The sequence below is a fragment of the Chenopodium quinoa genome, unplaced genomic scaffold (genome assembly GCF_001683475.1).
Source record: "Chenopodium quinoa cultivar QQ74 unplaced genomic scaffold, ASM168347v1, whole genome shotgun sequence".
Taxonomy (NCBI): domain Eukaryota; kingdom Viridiplantae; phylum Streptophyta; class Magnoliopsida; order Caryophyllales; family Amaranthaceae; genus Chenopodium; species Chenopodium quinoa.
This window is the reverse complement of record NW_018744991.1, coordinates 76,610-97,584: the sequence shown is the minus strand read 5'-3', so window position 1 is coordinate 97,584 and position 20,975 is coordinate 76,610. Positions and strand designations below refer to the sequence as shown.

General features: G+C 28.8%; 1 protein-coding gene across 1 annotated transcript; it reads left to right on the top strand.

Annotated features, from left to right (window-relative positions):
- Nucleotides 1-13,086: 13,086 nt before the first annotated feature.
- LOC110706801 (F-box protein SKIP27-like) lies at nt 13,087-14,412 on the top strand. Its single transcript, XM_021884752.1, has 3 exons — nt 13,087-13,562; nt 13,654-13,728; nt 13,855-14,412. The coding sequence occupies exons 1-3, from the start codon at nt 13,338-13,340 to the stop codon at nt 14,116-14,118; spliced, it is 564 nt and encodes a 187-aa protein (XP_021740444.1). The 5' UTR covers nt 13,087-13,337; the 3' UTR covers nt 14,119-14,412.
- Nucleotides 14,413-20,975: the final 6,563 nt, after the last annotated feature.

Sequence of the window (20,975 nt, the reverse complement as noted above, 5' to 3'; positions counted from 1 at the left end):
CTTGTGTTTTAATTTTCTATTTTCAAAAAATTACTCTCAATCAGAAATTGCTGACATTGTTCATCGTGTCATAACAGGTCATTCTAATAAGAAAATTGAAACATTTCAGTTATGTCTTGATTCAAACCGTCTTGAGGATTTGATTCATATATGGCTAAGGATAGTTCTCTTAAAAAATCCTAGAGTTGTAGACTTGGATTTTTTAATGGGAAGGCCTTATGCGGGTCCCTTTGTAGTTCCTTTTGAGCATTTTGATATTGAGTCCATACAACACTTAAGGTTTGCATACTGTGTGGTAAATTTTCCGACTGATGAGTTTAAAAATCTACATTTTTTGCGCACTCTGGTCCTTAGGCATGTCAATGTAAAACCATCTTTTGTCAAAACCGTAGTTGATAATTGCCCACTCCTAGAGTCCATGGACATAATAAAATGTTATGGTCTTCGTCACTTTTAAGATTTATGCAAGTGCCTTAAAAATTTTCAAGGTATTGAAAATCGCTGATTGTTGTCGACTCGACTCAGCCTTTGTCGATGCTCCAACTCTGAGAGTTTTTCACTTCATTGGAAAACCTCGAAACTTGAATTTTAATGATAGAATGCATGAACTACAAGATGTAATGTTCAATTTCGCAATCGTCCCATATGCTGTTCCAAAGAATAGAATGGAGAAACTAATGCCGTACATCTCACATGTTAGAGTTCTCACTATTACTAGCACGTTGCTTGAGGTACAAAACTTTTTACCTTTTTTTTTTAAAATAAAAATTCTCATCCTAAACTGACTACCTCTATATTTAATTTTTATTGGTTGATTTTTGCTTCTTTTTTTTTTTTTTGTCAAACTTATTAAAAAAATTTGGTCAAACTTATTAAAAAATGATTTTTTTTCTTTTTCAGAAATTAGTTTTCTGAATTTTCAATAAAAAAAAAAAAAGCTACTTTTCAAAAAAAATGATTTTTTAAAAAAGAAAAAAATACTTTTTAACAAGTTTAACCAACAAAAAAACAAATAATTAATTGACCAATGAAAATTAAGTATGGTAGTAGTCATTTTAATGAAGACTAATGTAGATTCATCTTGAAATACACCATAACTTATCACACCTTCTTTTGAGATCATCATATCCAAACTTATCTTAAAAAATCAAACCCTTTAACTTGTACTTTTGCAAGGGGGATCTTATTAACATGTGTCTTTTTCTATAATGATCTTGTATATTTGTGAAACCTATAAAGTTCGAATATATATTATCGATTTTGTTTAACTTTATGGTTAATTCTTGTGTGATGCTAGGATCTTTGCTCAACTTTAGATCAAGGAAAGTTCAAAGGACCAAAACCTTACCTTTGGTATCTAAAGGAGGTTCAATTGCTTATGGAGACCACAAGCTTTCTCAACCCGTATGATATTATTAACTTTGTTGATAAATGCCCGGTTCTTGAGAGATTTTTCTTTGATGTGAGTATCTCTTAATCAGATTTAAAATTTGCTTTGTTGAATTTTAGTTTAATTTATTGATTGTTAAACTAATTTTTTCTAGTACAAATATGACAGAAAAAAAATACCTTATTCCATACTATATGATATACGGCTTGACATTTTTTCCAAACTTTTAATGTATCATTTTGAGTAATTAAAGAAAATAAATTGGAAGAAAATTGTCAAAGAAAACAAGGGAATGTATGTTGAGCTATTTGTTTAATTTAAAACCATTTCATTTCATCAAATTTCCATAATATATTTGCTCATACTCAAAATTCAAACTAATTAATATCTCTTTAATTGAACAGATGCAAGGTTTTGCTTTTGATGAAACTTGCCAATTATGGTTGTTGAATGACAAAGAAAAACTTGAGCAATATGAAAAGCCGTAAAGGAGTCCAAAATAGACTTGATATCCGCCATGGGAAGATGTAGCTTCCACGGACAATTAAAATGACCCTGTAAAATATTAATTACAGTTAGATTATCGCCTTCAATATAAATATGTGAGAGATTAATCAGTTAAGTATCATGTTATTAATTAATATTTGTTGTCTTTTCATATAATATCATGATATGATTTCCATTATTCTATTTTGGTTTAATTTTATCTTATTTGATGTGGTATCATCATATTATTATTATATTCTATTTTGGTTTGATTTTATCTGATCCGATCTAGTATCATGATACGATTGTTATATTCTACTTTGGTTTGATTTTGTCTTATTTGATATCATGATATGATCTATATATATTATTTTGGTTTGATTTTATCTAATATGGTATCAGAATAAGGCCCTATTCATTTCACCTTAAAAAAATGATATTCAATAAAAATAATTTCAATTCAATAAAAATAAGTTCAGTTCAGTAATATAAAATTAATTTCAGTCCGGTAAAAATAATTTCGGTTCAGCAAAAATCAGTAATTCTAAAGAAGAAATATAATAGAGAATTAGTAAACTTAATTATAGTTCAGCAAAATTAATTTCAATTCAGTAAAAATAATTTTAATTCAGTAAAAATAATTTAAATTCAGCAAAAAATAATTTCAGTTCAATAAAATTATTTTCAGTTCAGCAAAAAAATAAGGTGAAGTGATCCACAGGGCCTACGATTCGTATTCTATTTAAACTTGAATTTATATTATTTGATATGATATCATAACATGATTTATATTCTATTTTGGTTTGATTTTATCAGATCTGATATCATGATATGATTATTATTTTCTATTTTGGTTTGATTTTATCTGATATGATCTATATTTTAATTTGGTTTGATTTTGTCTGATCTGATATCATGATATGATCTATATTCTATTTTGGTTAGAATTATCCGTCTTGTATCATGATATGATTTGTATTCAATTTTACTTGATTTTATTTGATCTGATTTCATGATATCATCTCCATTCTATTTTGGTTTGATTTTATCTGATCCGGTATCATGATATGATTATTATTTTCTATTTTGGTTTGATTTTATCTGATCTGATATCATGATATGATTATTATTTTCTATTTTGGTTTGATTTTATCTGATATGATCTATATTTTAATTTGGTTTGATTTTGTCTGATCTGATATCATGATATGATCTATATTCTATTTTGGTTAGAATTATCCGTCTTGTATCATGATATGATTTGTATTCAATTTTACTTGATTTTATTTGATCTGATATCATGATATGATCTCCATTCTATTTTGGTTTGATTTTATCTGATCCGGTATCATGATGATTATTATTTTCTATTTTGGTTTGATTTTATCTGATCTGATATCATGATATGATCTATATTTTAATTTGGTTTGATTTTGTCTGATATGATCTATATTCTATTTTGGTTAGACTTTATCTGTCTGGTATCATGATATGAGTCATATTCTATTTTAACTTGATTTTATTTGATCTGATATCATGATATGATTTATATTCTATTTTGGTTTGATTCTTTCTGATCTAATATCATGATATGATTTATAATCTATTTCCATTTGATTTCATTTAATATAATATCAAGATATGATATATTTTCTATTTTGGTTTGATTTATCTAATCTGATCTCATGATTTTTGTGTCTGATTTAGGCCATGTTCAGTTCGCCCTTAAAAAAATAATTTTAGTTCAGTAAAAGTAAGTTCAATTCAGTAAAAATAATTTCAATTCAGTAAAAATCGATAACTCTAAAGAAGTAATATAATGGAGAATCATTAAAAATAATTTCAGTTCAGTAAAATTAATTTCAATTCAGTAAAATTAATTTCAGTTCAGTAAAATTAATTTAAGTTCAGCAAAAATAATTTCAGTCAATAAAAATAATTTCAATTTAGCAAAAATAAGTTGAAGTGAACAGGGCCTTAATATGATATAATCAATTGGGAGGATTTATTATATATGGTATACTTATATACGTACCCCGGCCCAGGGTTCACTGCGTAATATATATCCTTATGTTTTTTTTTAATATTAATTGACTACTTATGAAGTAATCATAAAGTAAAAATTATTTTCGCATTATCACTAATGTGTAAATCTATCCACATTTGCAATATTTGTTGATGATATAAATGTTTATAATCAGATGAGTGATTTTATTTTACGGTTTTATTGACATTTTACAGATAATTAAACCTTAAAAAGTCAAGATTATGATTATGAAGTTGAGTTGGTTATATTATAATGATGTTGTTATATACCATAAAAATTTGATACAATAAAACACTCTAAATTAGAAAATTAAACATTCATAAATTATTAATAAAATAGATGTTATTGTTAAAAAATCCATGGAATTAAAGATATTTCAATTAGCAAGTTTAAGTAATTCATGAGAAAATTCAAGATTAATTATAAAACTTTCAATAAATTGAGCATGCAAAAACTAAGAACACAATCAACAAATAAAATAGAGATGAAAGAGTAAGATGACAAAGAATGTGTTACTAAAAAGCCTACAATTATTAAATTGTAGCCCACTTGTAGTGTCCCACATTGGAGAAAGATGAGAGATGACTTCACTTTATAAGGTAGAGGAATACTCCTACTATCACCAATTGGTTTAGTTTGGATCCTCTTTGGGCCTTATATGTGGACCACACTCTCATCCTCTTTGTTCGGGTTGCCCAAGCCCATTTTGTATTATGTCAAAATTTAACACAAAGCTATCACCAATTAGTTTTAGTTTGGATTCTCCTTAGGCCTTATTTATAGACCAAACTCTCCTCCGTTCAAGTTGCCCAGGCCCATTTCTCAAAATGTTTTAATCGATTTTTTGTACTACAAAATTTGTTGTTGAGTGAAGGACCGAAGGAGTGACATAATTCGCATATATTTATATTTTTAAATACTATGCCACACCTTGCATTGCACTCAAAATGTAATTTATACAGCATGCATAAAATATCAATTTAACGTTAATTGCACTTTGCACCGGTTATTTTGACTTTAAAGGCACCTAATTAGCATATTGATGCCAGTTATTTCCTTTGTTAATTACAAGCCTAAAAGTTTTGAATCATAAGTGATGATGAAAATACCATTGCCTTCCCTTCCTACACAATCTTCTTTTGTGTGTTCCCATGCATGTTGACTATGAAGTATAAACTTAATTTTTACTCGTACAATATTACAAAGTATAACATTGGTATAAAATTTTTCATGTCAACCGTGTATATTACACTTTGACCCCATATAAAGTTTACCTACAAATTTGAAGTTGTAAAATGTAAGCAATGTCTATTAAATGTTTTTTTTCGGTGAAAAATGTCAATAAAATGTTGAATTATAAGTCAAAATAGTTTATTTTCAGATTAAAATAGTTGTGTTAGCCCTGTTTGTGGTTGCTTGGCCGTAAGGGTGGATAATTTTGGTATGTTTGTGATTATCATAAGTTATTGAATTGGTCACTTAGCTTGGGATCAAAAAGGCAAATTATTATCAATTATAGACGATTATTTCAAGGGTTTTTTTTTTTTTTTTTTTTTTTTTGACAGGATAGATTATTATAAGCTCTATAGTTGATAGCATTCAAAGAAAGTTGATAAAAGTTTAGATTAACAAAAATGATTTAAACTACATTATAATCGATATTTACAATTCTACACTTATGACATGTTTTGTAAGGAATAGTATAGTGATTGTTTCCTCTATTTTTAAAGGTATGACTAAAACACATTTTGTATATAGCTTTATCATTGGTTAAAAAAATAATAAATAATAATAATAATAAAAAAAAAATTAAAAAAAATATACGTACTGTATGGTTTAGCCTAGCTTTTCGCCCTTTTTGGGTAGCTTCCTTTTTTTTTTTTTTTTTTTTTTTTAAGGAATTAGCTTCCTTTAGTTAAAGTAGAATTTTGGAAAAACTAATGAGAGTAATTTTTGAGGCATACTAGAGACTTTATGGTTGAAGAAGAGAGAGTTAATTACTTAATTTATTTTTTTTATTTTTTTTTTGTTTGGTGAAAGAATTAATCACTTTATAAGGCTAAGAGGTTACTCCTATTGCCATATGGTTTTAGGATGGAACCTCCTTTGGTCTTGTGAAGTGGACTCCCTCTCTTGGTTTGCGGGTGCGGCCCAGACCCGTATTTAACATGGTATCAGAGTCAGGCCCACAATATAGGATCCTATATGGTTAAAGTTCATTGGGCCAAAAGTAGGTCCATGTGAGGGGTAGTAACAACTAATGTGGGACACTAACATATGGTGATACTTGGGAGATTTATTCTTCAACACTTTAGGATAAAACCATAAAAAAATGTTTAGTTTTTATAATCTACCAATTTTTTTGAAGATCCATATTATGTTCTCACTATTTTTAAAGGCTTCATAGACTCATGCTACGGTAATACCTTGTTTCCAAAAAAAAAAAAAAAAAAAAAAAAAAAAATTACGGTAAATTGGTAATACCCATATGACTTCGAAAGTCTTCAAGTAAGTTTTCTAATTAATAAAAACTAGAGTGTATCCGTGCTAACGCACTGGATATATATACGATTATATGTAGTATGTATATCTAGAAAGAAAACATAGTAGAAGTGGAAGCTATAGAAAAGCTTTTTTTTTTTTTTTTTTGAGATGTGGAAGTTATTTAAAGGTTATTGCTAAAAATAAATATTAAAAAGAAAAAAAGAAAAAATAATCAAAAAAAAAAAAAAAAGAAAGAAAAGTGTTTAGATTTTGAGAATTGGGGGTTAGAGTGTTGTGGTTGAATGTTGAAAAACAACTTTTAAATTATTTAAAAGATTACATTTCAAATGTTTTATGCATCTTAATCTCATTTTGAGCTGATGAGGATGGAAACCATATGATTCGTTTGTGTTAGGTTAGTGTGGCCCAAATTCCATAGCTCAACTCGTTACATCTCAAGGTTTCTCAAGTTTTCTAGGAAACTCTAAAAATGTTGAGAAATTGATGGAGAAATATGGAAAAATCTAGAAGTTGGTGGATGCTCATGAAAAGTCTAGATTTATGTGGAGAATTTAAAGATTATGTGTGTAGAGTTTTCCACACACTTCTTCCACCTCCATACATCATCTATAAATATAAGGTGTTGAGCATCATTTGGGAGCATGGATCCACCTACATCATCCTCTAGTACTCCGATACTATACACTCTATGATATATAAGAGAGAATTTGCCTACAAATGCCGCTATCTAAGATATATATCATGATCGGAGTTTCTACATACACACAATCTCCTTATTCCACTTATTTTGTATTACACCTTTGTGAGTTTGTATAGTGAGAGTTTCTTGTACTACTCACCCTTTCAAGGGTTCTTGTACTCTACTATTTTTCATATAGTGGATTATTTATGGTGCTCGTAATTTTTCCCACATTAAATATTGTGTATTCATTTCTCTACTACTTATCTTGCCTTAATCTTTCTCCTAATTGTTCAGGATTATTCTAGAGAAATGAGGAGAAAATTAAAGCATTGTTGTGTTGACAATTAAACTTTGAAGGTGTTTTCTATTAATCTTATTTTCACATATATGAAGTTATAAAACTTAATGTAGTTGTAAATTTAACTCGAATAGCTATTATTAACTCTCATTAAAACTAACTTAAATATTTTTTTTACATTATTTTCATCTCAATTTAACTTTTAGACTTGATTAGACTTAATTTTAACCTTTTATCTACATCTAATTAGACATGATCAATCTTGATTTTTTTTTTTTAATGTGAAAATATTGCAAATCTAAAATTATCTTATTGAACTTGTGCAACTAACCAATTCTTCAATTTTTAACGAAATATTACATAGAAACACTAGAAATCTCGATAACCTTCTCTCTTTATTCCAATTTCAATCATTTTCCAATTAAGCAAAATTTAGAGGAAACTCAAAAGTAAAAACGAGAACATTCTCATCTTTTTCCCCCTCATAAAAAGGTGATACTACTTTTATAAGACACCACTAATTGCGCCCTACAAAAAAACTTTAACAACGAAGTACAAACATGAGTCGCATGATCACCCATTTGGACAAGAATTGATTGTCCTACAAATTTATGGCTGTTATTCCATTTTGACGCATAATTGACCCTTTACACCCCACCATTTTCATTTATTCATCTTCCCATTTTTATTCTTTTTATTTATTTTATTTTATTTTATTTATTCATTTACTAATTTTGGTTCTTTTCTTCTAAACCAAAAACACCAGCCGCCTTTTTCCACTATACCAAATATCCCCGATTTCTGTATTTGACAAATAATTTTAGGGTTCACATTGGGTCAACCCCTATTTATTTTAACTAACTTAGATCCAAATCTACCACTTTACCCACCAATAAATTTAGGAAATAAATAAATTGATAATACCACTATTAGTACTAATGTTCATAATTCATACGACTAGTTCATATTAGTGCATTAATAATAAAGAAATTGAAGTGTAATTATGAATGAAAGACATAATTGTGACTTACATTATTGGGGTATGTGGTTTAGTCTTACTATATAATGTTATTTTAGATCCACTTAAGAAAAAATAAAGTTATTTCTGATTCTTTTGTGAATATATCCCTAATCCCAATGTCATATATCCAAATCATCCACTTTGTAATTTATGTCTCATGCATGATTCTGCATTTTCTATATTCTAATATAAGGGTGCATATTACTCAGTATTCGAATAACCTAAATATATACTTGTATATGAATTACGGAGTAGTATTTATTTTAGTTGAATATTGAATTTCACACTCCTTACTTGAATTGTTCTAAACTTAACTTTCTTGTACTCGTATTACTTGAGCTTATCAGCACTTAAATGAACTTATTTTTTCCAAAATAATTTGAATAGGGTTCCATCAGTTCATCTTATTTTTACTTATTTCAGGTCTAATAAATTTATGTTGGTTTATATAAAGTTCTAAAAATAGGTGAGTAAAACACACCCTATAATTTTTTTAGGTAAAGAGAAGGACGACCCTGACCGTACCTCAACCCTCACGGTTTTTTTTTGTTCGATATTTGCTGGTCAGACACTTTGAGAGCGAGGGGAAAAGAGTAAGGAATCCTCACCTTTAAAGTGTCAATCCTTACCACTAGACCAGACTTAACATGGTAAAACACACCCTATAATTGAAGTGGATAGAAGTCATTGAACAAATCATAATAATCAACTCTAAATATGCCAATTTTAGGAAAATTAAGAAGACAAAGTTTCGAATCAAATTGCCAAATGAATATAACAAAGTATATAATAATCTCAAAGATATAGAAAGTGAGAAATGCGGAACAAACTCAACAAATAATTTCTTAGATCCAAACCCACCACTTTACCATTAAAATTAGGAAAAAAATTACACCACTGTTGTACCACTACTACTAATAATCATAATTGATACGAGTAATTCATAACAGTGTATAAACAATAAAGAATTAGAAGTGAAATAATGATTGATAGAACACCAAATGTGGCTTACATTATTGGGGTATGTGGTTTACTCTTATTATATGCTATTCTATATGCTTTTCTGAAAAGAATATGATTCCCTAATCCCAATGTCATATCCAAATCGTCTAGCTACTTTGTAATATGTGACTCGTAATTTTGCACTCACCTACGATATCCTCTAATAATAATAAGTTTAAGGAAAATAAATTGTATGATAAAGGACTAATAAGAGTTGCATAAATTTAATTTTGGGTGTGTTTCATTAAACGGATTTTCATGATAAACCGATTAGGGCCTTATAACCAGTATAAGCTCTAATAAAGTTTAAATAATTAATACACTATTTAGATTAGAAAACCCTTATATTTTGTATATTATAAGGCTACATATATAGAATTCACAAGAATCACAAACATTGTACATATTAATATACTTTGTGTTATAGATACCGCTTTATAGATGATATTCCAATTTTAAATAAGTCTAGATGACAAAGTTAATCACATATATTTGTCAAATAGTTAGGTGATCAATAAAATACACTCTTATACTTCGTAAATTATATCATTACATATATAGAATTACATTACTGTACATATTATACATGATTAACTTAAGCTTTACCGTATTATAGATGATATTCCAATTTTATATAAGTCTAGATAGATGACAAAGTTAATCACATACATTTGTCAAATTGAACAAATAAGAAATTCAAAGATACCAAAGAAGTAGAGATTAAGCTAGTGAGAAATGTGAGATCCTTGAAAATATGGTACTTATTGTTGAATTAAACATTTCCATATCTTTTAGTACCTAACTAGGTAGACCTAAGAAATACTTAAATTGAAAAAAAGAAAAAATACTTAAATTGTTTTCTGATTCATACAAAACAAATCAAATCAAAATGCACGTACACACTTATAAGAACAATTAACACAAACATCGAAATATATATCACAAATAATCGAGCATTCCGATCGATCTAATATAATTATTCAATTAATAAATTGATTGAGGAACTAGTACACCTAATCCTTAATCATGAAGATAATACTTACACATGGGCATTACTTATCAACAATATAATTTGTACTTGCACTACAAAAGATAATGATGCTTATTAAAATTAAATTATAATGAAAATATATATATTATGCACTTAATTTAAGCAAAATAGAAAACAACAAAAATAAAAAGGTGTAAAAAGTATGGGAATCAAAATTGGGGATTAGCGAAGTTCGGCTGGTTTACAGATTATGCTTATCTTCTATGCGGCTAAGCATATGGGATTAGTATTAGATAAGAGTAATGTATGAGGTAGGCATAATTATCGATTTTGTATTTGTATAGTATTTTATTTGGATTGAGAGTACTAGTGCTTAATTATTGGTGCCTCCTCTCTTAAAGGGCTAAAGGCTATGTTCGGCAATAATACCTTCTCTGTGTGGTATATGCTTCGCTAATTTATTTATTTTAAGTTTTTCACGTATTTCAAATCCAACAAGAATAATTGATGCTTAGTATTCCGTTCACTAATCAAGCAAAGTTTATTCTAGTTGGGGAAGTTTGAATCTCACAGCTACGAGCTTATTGGATAACATCCTTTCTATAAACACTTTGGGTGGAGATTCTATTACCCCTCCCCCCCCCCCCCCCCCCCCCCAACCCACTTCCAAAGTACTTAACCAACTAACCCGGCTTAAGAGAATCTGTGAGAGATTTCGGCCCGGTAAGACCCTTCTCCGTCCTTATCAACAAAAAAAATTCAATTTCATTTTACAATTACCAGGAGTTAGAAGTAAGATTTAAAGGTTATAATTATAGTTATATTGGAAATATATAATAAGTTCATAAATAATTTTGACAAAGATTAATTAGGGTTATATATGTTCAGTTTACAATTAAAAAAAGTTCCAATAATTGAAGAGAATTTTAAATAAGTGAAAAACAAGTTATACATGTTATATATCATGCCTTTAATCTTTTAGAAAAATTTCTCCAAATTAGTTTTTGGTGTAAAGTAGCTTTTGGTAGTTTGGAGAGGTAGATCATAGTACATTGTATTGATTCTTTTGCCGACCCAAGCTCTATAGTACTGTATCGATTCAACAATAGAAACACAAGTTTTTTAAGGTAATAATAAGACGATCTAACTCTATATAAAAGCTAAATCTAACCGGTTAAAAAATATATATGCCAAACATACTGTGAAAGTAATTAAAACTTTAGAACAATGTCTTGATGTATTGGCTAGATTCCAAAATTAGAGCCTGAATAAAACTTCTCGGATACCTCTTACGTAGCAGTATTGTATTAAGATATACTACAATTCCCTAATGTGCGTGTCTCTATTAATTAAGGTTCAAAATGATGTGGCTAATGACAACATCGATCGAATCTAATTAATTAACTAGGTTAGAATTTTGTGGGTTCACACCATTCATGTGATCAATTGATCCTAAACAGAGCATTAATGTTAATTAATTAATAAAGTTGAATTATATTGCTCCATAATCCATATATATAACATTTGTACCCAAAATAAAAATGTATTATAACATTAGAGATGAATTATTTGGCTCACTAGATGTAAGGAGAAGATCATAATTAATAAACAGAAATTAATGTTAACTAATTGAATTAAGGTGGATTAGAGTAACAATCTTTATACTATTAGACTAGTAGTGTCAAAATGAAGGTTGCTAATCTTGCTATTACAAACAAGGTTGAAATTGTTTGTGATTATTAGAGAAAATTTTTATTCAATACTCTTTCATGTATCTAAGTACATATATGGATATTATCTTAAAAATGAACATTAAATATTAAAAAAAAAAAAAAAAAACAAAAACAAAAACAAAAACAAGAACAAGAGTCAACTTGGCCAAATTCAATTCATATCCAATATGATTTCTATTATAAATGTTTAATTTCAAATCGAAATATTCAATTAGATGTAAACTATGATACTCGTATTGTTTACGTATGATGTCTGATTTGATCGACAATCGATCTCAACTTTAGTTCATCATTAATCCTCTCGTAATCTTAATAATAGAGTATAAATTAAGTTAAGACGTAAAATGAATAAATATAATTTACTCAATGGACGTGGTACCAATTATCATCATATACACAGAGTTAAGACATTCTGAATTTATTTATAAATTATAATTAAACACACAAAACTTAATACGCTTCACCTAGCCCACCAAAATTTACTCCTCAAATTCTTAAATAATTAAAAAATAATAAAATAAAAAAGTCAGTTCACCTGTTTACCTAGAATGCCTATAACTAGAACGAATCCGTGTATCAGAAGAGACCGACACAGCCGACCAACCTCCACGTCATCTTAACCTTCCCACGTTCTTTCCCCAACAAATCAACATCCTCCACGTGTCCTATAACGGCTAGTTTTTCCTTTTTTCTCTCTTTTTTTAAATTCTCTCCTAAAAAGACTTTTTTAGAAAACTGAAGAATTATAACCGCCATAGTAGAATTAATATCTTTTTTCCCGAAATTTCTCGGTTCTTCACCACTAAGTTATATATAAAAAAAAAAAAATTAAATTAGAAAAATAAAACACGTCTTTGTTTTTACTCATTTAAAAATAAAAATTAAATTCAGCATATCTTTTTCATTTTTCAAATATATATAAATAGTCCCCACTAATTTCAGCAAGTTAACAATTTTAAGTTGAACAACTCCACTTCAAATTTTCTCACTCTAAAATATATTACTTCTCTCTCTAAAAATCACCTTCAACAGCAAGCACAACTCACCAAGTATTTAGCAAGCAAATCAAGCGGTTACGAAATCTCTCAATAAATTCTCTCCTCTCATTTTTTGGTTCTCTCTCCTCATTTCTGGAATATTTTGGGCGAATTTCTGGAAATTTGATTTTGAAGCAGAGCAAAAATGGCGTTGACTAAGAGCTTGAGTTTCTCATTAGGAAGGAAGAGGATTTTGATTTCTAATGATAGCTGTGATTTGGAGCAATTTTGTGCTGATTTTGAGCAGTATTCTCCTATTACGAAACGACAGTGCTACTTTACTAGTAGTGGTGATGAAGATGACGAAACGTTTCGTTTGAAGAATGCGAATTCGAATTCGTTGCTTGAAGCTCTTCCTCAGGAGATTCTGGTGAGTTATTTCTGGAAAATTTCATGAAATTGATTGAAATTTGGGGAAATTTTATTGAAATTGATTAGGTTTTTTATTTGATTTTTTGCAGATTAAGATTGTTTGTGGTGTGAATCATGATGACCTAAAACAGCTTTTCTTAGTTTCTAAAACAATTCGCGATGCGGTGAGTAAATTCAATTCGATTTTTCATTTAAATTACATTTCATTTTCAATAGAAGTTCAATCAAATCAATAATTAATTCAATCAAATTAAGATATTGATTGGAAATTTGTTCGATTATTGTTACAGGCGATTATCGCGAAAAAATCGCATTTCGAATTCACAACTCCGTTGAAGACGAAAGCATTTAGAAATTCAATTGATTTGGTGAATAGTCCATTAGATTTGGAAGAAATTGAAGCTCCAAATGCGCCGAAACAAGCTCGAAAGATGAATCGACCTCGAATTAGTAAGAAAAGATTGAGTGACATTTCCGTCGCTTTGTTCTCCGACAAAGGAGAAGATGAACAGAGGTGGTCTAGAAGGAGTTTATTCATGGAAACCGACACTTAGGTTTGATTATTTTTTTTGTTTTATGGTTTGATTTAATTGAAGTTTAGGTTTTTGTTTTTTTACTGTAAATTATGAGGCTATTTTATTAATTTTAAATTTGTAGAAGTGAGGATTTAATGAGTTAGGCAAGCCATTATTAGGTTCTTATTCATTTTTGTTCTTCAATTCTTCCATTGAAGATAGTAGTGGCTTGTCTTTCTTTGTAACAATAAGTGTTCTGTAATTGTAACTATGGAAATTTGGTGTAAATAGAAAAATGCGGTTTTATTTATTTATGAAGCAGTAAATTTGAGAGTTGGTTATTTTGTTGGAGTAACTTTTTAGTTGCATAACTTGCATTAGTATCTATGGTTGGATTTTGTGTGAGTTTTTAATTTACCACACCATACCATTTTTTGCCATTATTAATTCTTCATATGTCAAGACAGTTTTTATTGTGGCATGTTTATAAGGCGACTTGTTGAGAAATATACAAGGGTTATGTTTGGATTTGCATCAAGTACCATTTTCAGGCGCGTGTAGTGATACAAGACCATTACATATACTAGGAGTCTAGAACCTATGATTAAATTTGATACGAATATGATTTGTCAATTATTTCACCATTTTTTGGCATGAATAATTCATATGTTTTAATGGTTTAATCACTACGTACCATTATAAGGTGACATTTTTAAAGAAATGAGAATAATGAGATACATTTCGCATGTTTGTGGTTCAATATGGTTACATACTAGTATACTACCTATGGTAAGGTTTGATTTGAGTTTTTTAGTTGTCCATTACTACACCATTTCTCGGCACGTGTAATTCTTGTATTAGATGACTTCAACATAATAATATATTGTTTAAATATTATCTATGATTTGGTTTGGTGTGATTTGTATATCTTTTTTTTTTTTTATAATTATCCATTACCACACCATTTCCTGATCCGACACATATACGTAATTATTATGTTAGATGGTTTTATTGTTACACATTACTCGTTACAACTTACAATTTATAAGGTGACTTCTTTCATTAGAAATTATTCAAATGAATCACATTTTCCTCCCTTGTGTGGTATGAAACCGTTACATAATTTACATTCCAGAATTTACGGATTTACGGACGAGTGTTAAAGAAAGTAAGACTAAACATTGAATTTATGCCGCAAACAATGGTTGTACAAACACCATAATGTGTAACAACAAATACAACCAATCATTTGATAGCTGGTATGACAGTATATTGACAGCCAACCCATTACTTTAGATCTGTAAAAAACATTATGTTTCATAAATAATGTTACATAGGATTCTTAATGGAGGCGGTGTATTCCTACAAAAATATTGTGACATTTTTGTAAATTAATTAACTTAAAACATAGATCACAGAAACATAATAAAGATTTTTTTTAATAAATTATGTAGTATTTATGTCTCTAATTTTGCCTCTTGTCCAAAAATATAAGGGAATCCTCATGTTAATTGAAACAAATTAAGAAACAATATGATTTTTTTTATGGGTTATTTAAGATTTGTCAGATTAATTAGACATAAGTGTAAGATTTTCTACCAGGACATGTGCCTCCTTGTGGGAGGGCAAAGAAAGGCAGACAAATGACAATATATCTAATCATTCTTCACATAATTAAGAGTTGAAAATTATAGGAAAATACATAAAAATAGAAAGTTTTCTACTAAAATTGCGGGAGATTCTGTACCTCTTTTACATAATGGATAGGCATTTTATTATAAGCATAGAGATCATATCCTAAAGTCATGGGATTCCTTTGATAGAATTGTATGAAAAGGAATCTTAAGAGTGATGATGTCTAGTGTTTGGGGTATTAGGGTTTGCAATGCCGTCTTTTTTTTTTCCTTTGATGAAAGCATTTTTGAGGTATGGGTTGTATAGCCGATATATTCGAAATAGTAAGAACAACACTTCTTCTGTTCTTTTTTACTTGACCTATTTCTTTAATCACGCTTGTCAATGCAAAATTTTAACGATCAATAACTTTAATTCTCCATAAGGAAAAATTATTAAAGTTATATATTATGATAATACTTCTTGAAATGAATTCAGAACGATCCCACATAAATATGTATTTCCTTACATATTATTCACAAAAGATGGTAAAAAAAAGGTGGTGAATAGTGTAAATGTCAAAGCGGGTCAAGTAAAAAAAAACGGAGGAAATATATGTTACTAATATGGCAATATGGTTAGTTGCTTTATAAAAGAGTGAAATATACAATTATTTTTATTCACTTTAATTGCTACACTCTGATAAAAACAAAACTCTCACACCTTTAGTCAAAGTGTTGCAACTAAAAGTTAACGAAGGAAGTATATAAGCTTGTTGGTAATCTTCAACTTAGAAATATTATTTTAAATAAAATATTAAACTAACAATTTCATTAGAGATAAAATGTTTTAGTTGGCTCGTGTTTGTATTAAATGACTTATTATTGAGTCCCATCACTTGGCATACTTGTCAAGGCTATCACTAGCAATTTTGATTAATGCCTCTAGACTAAGATCCTCCTCCTAAATGGCCATACAATTGGTGAAAACATTTAGATGACTACCCCCTTAGATTTTTTTTTTTTTTTTTTGGTTTGACATATGATGCATAATGGTCTCCCTACCTAATGATGTGAATCGAGTTCCCTTTCTTATAACTATCTTTATTGCTTTATTTAGGTACTCTCTTGATTTTACTTTACTCTTAAAGTAGGGGTTTTACAAGTGAGTTTTAATAATATTTTTATTATTTTCTTAGTAGTAGTTATGGGGCCTTGGGCTTCCGAAGTTGTGTTGATTAGTTAGTGGACTATCTTGGTTCATTAATTAATTATTAGGACTTTTATCTAATTTGTTTGCGGAGTAAGTAGGATAGATTTATTTTTCCTATATATACTAGTTGTGTGTCAATTATTTTAATAGGATGTTTTACGAATTAAAAGTTGAGATTATTTTTGCTTGAAGAGAATTTTGTTAAGGTTCAAATTAGTTGTTAACTAGGGTTTTGGGATCGTTACTCCTAAGATCAAACTTAGAAGTCGTTGCCTTCTAAGACTATCTTTCAAATTTCCACCATTAAAATCACTCAAATCCTTCCATTAAATATAAACCGTCAAAAATACGCATCACTTAACATAATCTACAATAACACAACCTTAATGTGCTTTAAATAGCCTTGGCTAGGATTAAACTTATAGCTACATGAAAGCTTTTGTTTGACAAATGATACCTAGCTAATGGTCTCCCTATTGAACACAACCTACAAAAACAAAACCTTAATGTACTCATGTATATCGATTTTCGCTCATTTTGTAACAAGCACAAAGAATAAAGACTCAAAAAAGCCCTACATAATAATACATTGACATGTATATAAAGAAATTAATTAATCGAACGGTGGACTATCTTATACTAGCTCACGGCTACATAGTTTTTTGCACCGGAAATCTTAAACTTTAGCAATATCGTTACATTAATAATCTTGGATGTCTTGAGAACTCTTGATTAATCGAGTTTTAGCTACATAAAATTGAAAAAAAGGTTGCCTAGATGTTTGTATCTCTACTTTACTTCTTCGAGCTTAGCCAATTAAATTACATGGCATTTAACAACAAACAAGTAGCTACTCCCAATTCCCTATGCAATCGGAATCACTTCATAGGCACAGCCACCGAATACTAGTATCCACGAGAAACCGCCTAGAAAGAGGTATTATATTGTCCACAACTATATTTTATCCCCTTCTTTTGAAATGCTTGGCCTTTAAACAAAACTTATGCATGCTAGACATTTATTAGTTTTGTTGTTTATACGTTTACACTTCGATTATATTCCAAGAAGTGCTTGATTGTAATTGACAAGAATTTCCCTTATAACCATAACGTTTTAGATAACGAACATGATCCCTAGAAATTGACTTGGGGGGTTTTTGGTTCATCAAGTTGGAAAGAATTGGTATGAAATCTCATACTAGAGAGGTATAGATTATAAAACCCATACTAGTCCAAAGTTGTTTGGTTTTATTGTTGGAATGGATTATATCCTTCATTAGTAGAATGGATTGTGAATCTTAGAGGGAGGGGTGGGTATGGGATTCCATTGGTATGGGGGAGAGTTAAAATCCCTTGGGTATGAGATTTCATTACTAAAAACCTCAACCAAACAAAAAACTAGATGGAATGGATTCTAATTCCATTCCAAATGATCCAACCAAACGACCCCTAATGTGTTTAAGCTAACTTACCTATAAGACGTATCGATTTAATAGGGCTATTTTTTTTTCTTTTTTTTTCTTTTCAAGAATAATCTATGTTCAATTACACGAGAGAATGTGTGTTCGTGTTAGACACCAAGATTTGGGGTTGAAAGTTTAAACCGGGGCTATGTACACATATAGTACACGTGAACACGTCAAAACATTGAATAAGCAAGTAGAACATGAGGTTGCTTCATATTAAAAAAAAAAAAAAGAACATGAGGTTGCCAATACTTTAGCCCCCTTTTTTTTTCACCCTCATTGCTTTCTAATGTTTTTTTCCTTACTTAAAAAAAAAAAAAAAAAAAAAAAACCATGAGTCATATAATGGGCTTTTATTAGTGGGTGGTGGGCCATTTCATTTTATCATTTATTGGGCAATAAGTCTTAGCTGCACCACTGTCTATAAAATGAACATGTAGTAAAAAATAATGAACACGTAAAAATAAATGAACATTCAGTAATAAAAAAAAAACACAAAAAAAAAAACATTTAGTACTTAAAAAGCGAATATGTTAAAAAAATGATAATTTAGTATTAAAAATAAACATGATAACCATAAAATTGCTGGGCCATGACCTTAAAAATGAACACTTAGTGTAAAAATAATTATGAACACGAAAATAATTATGAACACGTAAAAAAAAAATTAAAATAAATAAAAAATAATTTATTAATTAAAAAAAAAAATGAGCATGTCAAAAATAATTATGAACATTAGTATTTTAAAAGTGAACATTTATCATACAATAATAGAATAGCTAGATCACACCTAATAAAATGAACATTTCATAAAAATATATGAACATATTAAAGAAAATGTACATTTAGTATAAAAAAAATGAACACGTGAAAAAAAATTATAAACATTTAGTATATTAAAATGAACATGATTTTCTTATATTCATATAAATTCAAATTCATTGTATATAATTATTAACGAAAAATAAAGATAAAATAAGTCACTAAATTTGTTCACTTTTTATATACTAAATGTTTATTTTTATTGTACTAAATGTTCATTTTGTACTAAACGTTCAATTTTAAAGTATACCGTGTTCATTTTTTTTTTCCAAAAATTATACACAAATATTAGCAACTCAATTAAAAAAAAATTGAAATTCATAATAACAAACATATTAAAGATGCAGCAACTCAATAATTCATCACAAAAACTCATTAATTAAATTAATATTCATAAAAATTCAAAAATTCAGTTGAAATAGTCAAATTCACTAGATTCATCAAAAATCAATTGAAATTCATCAAATTGAAAAATCTAGAAAAATCAATTACAAATTCAGCCCAAATCTAACCTAATTAAAACTAATTAAAAATCAACATTATAAAAACTAACCTGCATTGATGGTCTCTTTTGAATAACAACCAAATCCATAATAATGTAGAAAACAAAAGAAAAAGAAAATGGTGATGGTCGCGACGAAGATGATGGACTACAATGGTGAGGAATTGGAGAATATCCAACGTAGGAGGATAAAGAAGTTTAAAGATTGAAGGAAAGTGAGGTAAGAAAGAAAATTTACTTATAAGGAATGGAGAAAAAAAAAAAGGAGAGAGAAAATTTTGAATGGATAAGAAAACAGAGAGACAAAATTAATGGAGGTAAAGAAGAAGAAGAGAGAGAGGTAAATATAAGGAAGGGAGAAAAAACGTATGTTCGTTTTTGAAGTACTATAGGTTCATATATATATATGTTGCAGCTAGCTTAGCTGTACAAGTGTGTAGCTAAGAATTTGTGTCCATGTAATAGGCTGTTATTAGTGGGCCAACTTCATTCTATCATTTATTGGGCATATAATGGGCTGTAATGAGGCATATATTGGGCGGGCTGAGATGTGATATAGTCTGATTATCTAGGCTTGTTGGAGAAGGGACCTTGGGCTTTATATGATGCAGCAGACCTAATGGCAGATTTGTGTGTATAATGGTTACTCAGCTTATTCTGATAATTACTCTGCCCATCCCTTTTCAAATGCTCCATTGAGCAATGTTCAATGTCTTAGAAATATTAGTTTCATTTAATAACTTTCCTTATTTGGTACTTTCTCCGTTCTTTTTTACTTGACCCGCTTTGACTTTTACACTATTCAGCACCCCTCCTTTGACCTTCTTTTATGAGTAATATATAAGTCAAAACATATTCATGAGGGATCTTTTAAATTCGTCTCAATAAGTACTATCATAATATATAACTTTTATAATTTTTACTTATGGAGAATGAAAATTATTAATCGTTGTCAAGTAAAAAAGAACGGAGGAAGTATTAATTTAGGAATACATGACAAAATCAGGCGCAAATCAGTGTAATTAATGTTATATCTTCATTTGTTTTTTTTTCCATTTTTAGCTTTTTATAGGTTACCCTATGGACTGTGTATAACATTTTCGTTTTTACAAAAGGAACTACTTTTAAAAAACTATACAATCATAGTTGCTAATTACTAGTAATATGGAGTAAATATACAGTAGTTGCAAATCTTGATGAAATTCAATGTTAATCAAGGAGTTATCTCGAATGACCTTTACAAATACCCGTTTAATATAAGTTTAAATCGATATAAAATGG

What these genes read in the sequence shown, in the direction of transcription:
- LOC110706801 (XM_021884752.1), top strand. Translation starts at nt 13,338, where the DNA reads ATGGCGTTGACTAAGAGCTTGAGTTTCTCATTAGGAAGGAAGAGGATT. An exon ending in CTCTTCCTCAGGAGATTCTG is followed by an intron (nt 13,563 to 13,653) that starts GTGAGTTATTTC and finishes GATTTTTTGCAG; the next exon opens with ATTAAGATTGTTTGTGGTGT. An exon ending in CTAAAACAATTCGCGATGCG is followed by an intron (nt 13,729 to 13,854) that starts GTGAGTAAATTC and finishes TTATTGTTACAG; the next exon opens with GCGATTATCGCGAAAAAATC.